The 7,827-nt window shown below is 30.0% G+C and overlaps 1 protein-coding gene across 1 annotated transcript in view; it reads left to right on the top strand.

The window, feature by feature from the left end:
• The first annotated feature begins 4,087 nt into the window (after window positions 1-4,087).
• Window positions 4,088-7,827, top strand: part of LOC119836659 (repetitive proline-rich cell wall protein) — a 6,227-nt gene continuing 2,487 nt past the window's right edge. Inside the window, exon 1 of the mRNA XM_038362046.1 lies at window positions 4,088-4,168. Within this exon, the coding sequence (XP_038217974.1) occupies window positions 4,157-4,168 (12 nt within the window). The 5' untranslated portion in view covers window positions 4,088-4,156. The remainder of the gene's footprint in view (window positions 4,169-7,827) is intronic.

Raw genomic sequence — 7,827 nt, 5'->3', positions numbered from 1 at the left:
AAGGTACGATAACAAAACAATAAAGAAAAGACCTTGAAGGTATCAAACGCCTATCCCAATTAGACGTTCTATAGGTTTTTGTTTTCTTATGTTAGAGCGGGTGGTGATTAGTCCGATGGTTAGTGGTCACCTCCTAATCGGCAAATGTCCTTCCCGCTTTTAATGGTAAGGGATAACAAAAGGTATTTCGAAGGAAAATTACGGGCTTCCGGTTTTTCTACACATCGAACAGAACACATACACATATTTCGAGTCGATGATCTGTGGAAGTATGCAACCTTCCCCGGTGCGAGCTGACCCAATTCGTGGGCAAGCGTGCTCGACTCCCACAAAAAGGTACACTAGGAATTTACCTAAGCTACCATTTAATTTTCTTACGAAACGGAGAGTCTTGAGTGAAGGGTATTATTATATGAAGCTATTTAATTATGCACGGTATAAATTGCAAATGAATTTTATTTCAATTCAATCTGTGATGACATATTGCCATTCTCTATGTTGATTTTTAATGTAATATTAATACAGATGCAGTTATGCATATTATATAGATAATATGTATATAATCTATGTGTCAGCATAAAATTGTAAAAACCGTTCTATTATAATCTATCTTGCGATATTGTAAACTGTCGGTTAATTGTGATTCGCCTCAACTTACAATTCAACGCATTATTTTTTGATAGGTTATAATCTATCGACGTGAATCCGATGCTTGTGAACAAAATCTAACGTATTTATAATTTTACGGCGACATGTTCCTCTTGAATAACTCTATCTATCAAAAAACCGCCATCAAATCTATTGTGTTTTAAAGACCAATGCTACATATAGACGGGTAGGCGCAGGCAGCGGGAAGCGTGTTTGTATCATACCACAGATATAGAATATACTACTGATTAAACTATGTAGTGAATAGGGATTAGCGATCCACTCCGGCTTTGCACGGGTATAATGCTATGTTACGCATGTTACATCCATTTTAATCTCCTGAATCACTTGATCTATTACGAACTATTGTAAGCATACTTATTTAGTGAGCGTTATTTAGATCGCTCAGAAGTAAAAGTATTCAGATGTTAATATGTGCTTATACAGGATACTGTTCAAACTTTCTCTGCGCAAAATTTCATTAAAATTAGTTCCATGGTTTAGACGTGAAGAAGAGACAGACAGAACACGGGCTACTAACTTTATCATTCTCTTTGAAATAGCAATTATTCTACTAACTCCTATTTATATCTAGTAGCTAGTTATTCACTACTCATAGCACGAGCTTCGCTTTGAGACAAGGAGCCCATTATAGAGCGTAGAAGAATATTAACCATTAATTATATAATTTAGATAGTACAAGAATGTAAATACAAACACATTTATATTCAAACCGTGTAATGGTATCGATACGTATAGATATTTAACAATTCCTTCCCAGTTTTGTTGGATTTTTCACTTATTTTTATCTTGTTTGAAGATACTCTATTAAACCTAGTACCTAGAGCCTAATATAGGTGTGTGCGTGCCTGTATAATGGAATAGAGATTTTTTTTAATACATGGGACCTTAAAGAATTAGATCAGTTAGGTTTAAAGAGTTAGTTAGGCAAATGTGGCAGGGGCTGGGAATCTATATGGTCAACATTTACTGCACAATTAAATGTTTGCAATAATATATTTTCAAATACCTGGAGCGCACGCTGTGGAAGCTCTCAAAGAGGCAAATAAATATTGACTTCTTTTGTAATATTTAATTATTACTCCGTTTCTGTTGGTCGTAGCTTTATGTAATATAGCTTATTAGGACTCCATCCAACATAATCATAAACAATTTGAACATTTTATACCTGACATTAGCGCCTTAACTAAACAATGAAATAAATGACAGCTTTAAGCATTTCTATATATCGAACATAGCGGATCCAAATTAAGAGAATGAGTTCTAAATTATGTGTATATATGGATATATATCCTTTGTCTCATCAGACCACGAGGCTGATGGATTAGAAAGGATACGCACCATATAGTTGTTAATTTGAAAAATATTAAGCAACCTTCCAGCATATTTTGAGATATCTCTACATATACATTTAAAATTAATATAATATTAATGTAATACATTATTTTTTATAGTAAGTAATATCATATTATAATTTAATGTATTGTAATGTCGTCTGGTTTACATTTATTATGATTTATGCAGAATTTCAGCTCAATTGAAAGTCCGGAAATGAGACAAATACATTTTAAATTTCTGATTGTCTATAGACTATAGATAGTATCCATGACATTTCTAACAATTTGAAGGCGGTTTTATTTTTTATTAATTATCTATGCTTATTATATATTTCATTAGCTAATCGTCTTCTTTTTCTATGACATTGGAATCAAATGCCAGTTGATATTTGAAGCAAGGAATTTCTATGTCGAAATAAGATATGTTCGTCTCGATAACACGCTTTATGCACATTTTTGCAAAGTTGCATAATTTTCATTTGAAAGATTCTTAAACCAACTTGTGGTTCTTCGGTATACTGATACTTAGAATCTTTCACTTTTACTGAATACAAATAGAAATTTATGGAAATTATATGAATTTAAAATTTTCGATACCTACTGTCTTGCAATAATTCACACAAACTAAACAAATAATATAAAGATTAAAAATATTAAAATGGAAAATGTTGCAGAAAATTTACCATCTTCATATGGCAAAATCAAAAGTTCCACCTTGAACAACTTCCTCTAATTCCCCGTAAAAAATTAATAACATCTTGAAAAAACATTTACGGCGGAAAATCTACGAAAGTCCCTTCATGACTAAAGACTACAGGCTAAATATATTACACTAAATTATATTCCAGCCTACGAATGTCACATTTCTACAGTTTACCATTTATTTATTGTATTAATGTGCAAATTCAGATACATATTTCCACGAAACAAAAAATCTTTGATCTACCCCTTCCCCTACAAAACTACTAATTGTCTACTTAAAATCGCTATATCTAAATATAGCAGATCTTTAGCTTTACTTCTTTAAAACTACATATAATTAACTCTAGATGACTGTCTACCCATTTGTAATTGAAGCAGCAATTGTGCAAGTTGCATGCGGTTTTTGTCCACAAAATGACTCGTATATATGAATATTTCATTTTCATTTTACAACAAGGAACGATGTTTCTAGAAGGAGATGAATATACCTATTATATAATATATGCTTTAGGTATTTACAGTGGATATTTTTGCCACCGATGTATACAACTATAACAGTGGATCTTAATAAGTTCCTAGTGTGAGAACATGAGTTGTTATTTACTACAATTATTATTAGATGGATGTTTGTGTGCCTTAGATGTGTAAATATAATTATTCCTCCATCCACAACGACCCCTTATCACTCTATACAAGCCAGGGGGGAACATAACATAGATGTTATGTTTTTATGTTCGTTTACACTATTAGTCATTAGACTTTAATTGTATTTAAGAAAAAAGCCGGGGGAATATTGATAAACTAGATGTTTTTTTAATTAATTGTATTTAAACCTTGATATATAATATTTGTCTATGAATCTGTCTCATGATTGTATAATACAAGGTTAATTTTATACCAATAACAAATGAAAAATATTAGTAATGGTATATATGCATAATTAGTCTTGGCCTTATAAATTCAATCTCAAATAAAGTCTACTAATTTCAGGGGAAATGCTTATTAGGTATTATAAAGTTTAGGCCGTACCATAGTTATTTACGAAGTTATTATGAATTGTTCTATTTTTTATATTAGAAGTAAATTGTATTATTGATTTTTAATTGTATTAGAGGTAACTTTAAAAGAGCCTCATCGAGCCTTAACTTTTTTTAATGAAGTTTTAGATGAATATTATCAAAAGTGCCTTGTTGTTAAAAAATTACAATAAAGCTTAATTTTTCCTAATTCCTAACCTTCACAATTTGTGCGTAATGAAACTATCTGAAAATCAAAAACAATCGAAAGATCGCTCTAATTCGCAACATAAAAGTATATTACAATTAACACATAAAATTATCGGCCCAAGCATTCACCCTTCTTGTATGGACGAAGTGGGAGGGACACTATAAAGCGTGCTCGAACAATTTTACCAGCACCAACCGGTCTTCGACGACGAAGACAGCAACATGAAATTAACGGTGAGTCAAGTGAAGTGTGTGTGACAGTGATTTGAAAATAGAAACAAATTTCCCGCGCAAAAAATGGATTGTGAAAAAAATATACGAGGGCAACGTTGTTTATGGTATCCCTGATAGGATCAAAAAGGGTTTGCTCTTGAAAAATATTTTTGATTTTTAATTTCCAAAAAAAAAAAAATCAAAAATAGAACGTACAAAGAATTGTTATTTTTTTGATTATTTATTAAAAAAGATTTGTTATTTTTTTATAATTAAAAATAAGTTTTATTTTTTTATTTGATATAATAATTATAATGTAAATTACTCAGAGAACATTTTTCAACGTTAACATTTTCATCATTACTTTATATCTATCCTTTATTACTTTAAAAAAAAATCACTTTTACATAGTTTTTTTTTCATATGTACTCTTACAATGCGCTTAGTTTTTTCACTATTCGCAAAACGTAACAATACAGAGTACTAATAGTTAAATTAGTAGACAAAGGACAAAAAACTAGTTTCTGACTAATGATAGGCATTTTCCCACGGTCTATTGAGCTGTTGTTACACAAAAACCGATTTAGCTAATAACATGCTAGGCGTAGCGTTTAACTTATTTTCCTTAGCTTCGCGTTGTTCGAAGGTAATTTGCATTTCACTTTCCGTTTCTACGTGAAACAAAATTATAGCCATGGAAATTTATAGAACTGTAGCATTGTTTCAATTCGTATTGTTGCTTTAAATATTCCAAAAGTATTTCCAAGCTTTTGCATTGAAATTATACATCTTGTTTTCGTTTGTTAAATTTTTATCACAATTATTTGTGCTTTAAAATAATCTGATTGCATTCAAACATTTTTTTGGACCATGGTGTATGGTAGTTTAATTTAAAAATTATCCCAAAAGTTTATTTTCTGACCGAATAATCATTAATTAGTTTTGTCGGTAGTGACATATCCAATTCGCATAATATACATAATAAGAGTATATTAAGACCGATATTAATAATGATTTAATTTGTCTTAACTTATTTCATCACAGAATAAATAACTACCATTCAGTAATCTGTAATCCATTAAGTAAAGTCTGTTATTACTCGTAAAGTTCTTTATAGTGTGATTATTTGATATTACGTGTTGTAACATAATATTATTGAATGATGTAATAGAAAATGTATTATCAGGTGCTACTATTAGCAGAAGAATACGTTTTATGTACTCTATGGTTCGATGAATAATCTATCATAACATTATCCATACTAAATCAAAATATACACGTATAAGTAATTGATAAAAAAAGGTAAGAAGCACATTTAGTTTCATTTTAATTTGTTTGAGTTTTGGATATTTAGTCAAATTAAAACTCTATATAACGAAATGTCATTCTATTTTTGTAGTGATGGGGAAAGTATCTGTTTCTTATTAAGTAATTAATTTTTGTGAAACATGTTTGTGTTGAGGAAAATGATTGTATTTTTAAACGGTTTTATTTAAATATGACTGGATTCCTCAGATACTATTATACGTACCTACGTAGGAGGAATGACAATATAATTCCTAATAGAAGTTGTTTACGTTTAACTTTGTTTACTCACAACCAGACGTAACTTTCTTTTGGAGACAGGCGACGATACATTACTATAAATAGCATAACTCGTCTATAACTCGGAAATGCAATGGTTATCTATGGTCGCTTGATCTTGATTTCTTGTTTTCCCGCGTAAAACTCGCAGGTTATTGACCGGAATGTTGTTTTCTTGAAATATTTTGTATAGAAGGTACATATATGCGTATACACGTGATCAAATCTAATTCACTTTCTTTTATCACGTCAAGTGACGTAACTAAAGTAATTACACGTGTGAGTGTAATAAAGCATGCTGTCGGAAGCTTCTGTTCTTAAATGGTTTATAACAGGGTTCATTTATTTTATCGGTGTTAATATGTATCAGTACATTATCTCTATGTGTATGTTTATGAACTATATGTAACCATACTTGTTCATTTCATCTCACAGTTGAGAATATATATTTAACTAATTAATAGTTAAATATTTGTCGGCGTGTCGGTAGCCTGACGGTCTTTTCTCATTTTAATCATCAAAATTATAGATTACGCAATACACATGTGGCGAAACTTAAAAATAATGATATAAAACATAGAAAGTTTTAGACAATAGTTGAACTTGCGTTAAAAACTCAAGTAACTGTGACTCGCGAAAGTCATTGTATTGTGACTTGTGAGAAGAGCAATTTTGATTGATGTAATTAATCGAATGTGTATTATTGTTCATTAGTTTTTACACAGATTACTCAGAGTCGACATAAAAACCAAGCAAAGAATCCGTGATGTATGTTAGTCTTTCATTCTGTCTCTACTCATATTTTTGAGTATGTCATCTGTGGTAGGTGTAAATAAATGTTGAGCATTTGAATTATCGGAAATGTTAATACGTTTATTGACCTACAAAATGCATTTTATTTTTGTATAGAAAGACGGAAAAGTTTAGCAGATTTTATTAAAATAATAACATTTTAATTAGCATTTGAAGACATTAACAATTGGCGCCTGTACAATGTATACTAAATTATTATAGCTACTTAAATTCTATTTATATAGCCATGTGGTAAGAATTAATTGCAATCAAAAGTTAATTGTTTGTTCGTTAGTATTTTTATAAACCTGATAATACAATGTATGTCTCTTAATATATCATGCAAAATTAAATATAGTTTGAAATAAATGTAATAAACAATCACATAGCAACTCTATTTATAAATGATTAAATCATAGTTTAATATTCAAACACAATATCTAGTTCATAAATTAGACAATCTCACATGACCCTAATAACTTGGTAGCAAAATTATGCAAGCCATGTTTCATTCACGGCACTGAGCGAAGCGTGTTGATTTTATCATCTAATTTGTTGTATAATTGCTAATAATGTATTGAAATGCTTCCGATTTAAAAATCGTTAGTGCATTGTTTGCAAAATTGCAAATTTTTTGTTCGTATTATTATATCATTGGGGTTTTTTACGAGTTTGAAATTCGCTTGAGCGGTGAAGGAGATTTTATTTGCAAAAATATGTAGAAGAGGATTAATGAATTCTTCATTCTCTTTATAACATAATGGGATTACTTAATTATTAATTTCAATATAGTCAAATACAAAAAGTGAGTGACATTATTCGATAAATAATAGTTTGGAAAGAGATAACAGTTATCATTAGGTACAAGAAAGCAATAAAAATTAAATGATTTATCGTGTATTAGAAACCCTTAAGTATTAGATGTTCCATTTATAATGATATCGTCATCACATAGAAACATTTCTTGGCATTATGTGATTATCTCAAATATTTGAAATGTCGATCACGTGGGATTAAGCGCGCATTAAAATGTTTGAGACATAGCGGAGATTTAAAGCATTTGTAAATTTAAATGAAATAGAAAGTAAGTAGAGCGCATGAACATAGATTCGTGGAGCCGATACGAGCCGGTAACGAACTACTTGAATTTGTTATTAGGTACGATTTTATGTCTTTTGTTGGGCATTCTAGAAATTTCCGAGTAAATTAACTATTGCTATAAAACAGATCGTTATATTTTTTATATATACATTGATTATATTGGCTAGTGTTAGGTTCAAAAAGATTATTGATGAAACATTTAG

Source organism: Zerene cesonia, chromosome 25 (assembly GCF_012273895.1).
Source record: "Zerene cesonia ecotype Mississippi chromosome 25, Zerene_cesonia_1.1, whole genome shotgun sequence".
Lineage (NCBI taxonomy): Eukaryota > Metazoa > Arthropoda > Insecta > Lepidoptera > Pieridae > Zerene > Zerene cesonia.
Note: the sequence above shows the minus strand (reverse complement) of the source record. Positions and strands in the feature narration are given on the sequence as shown.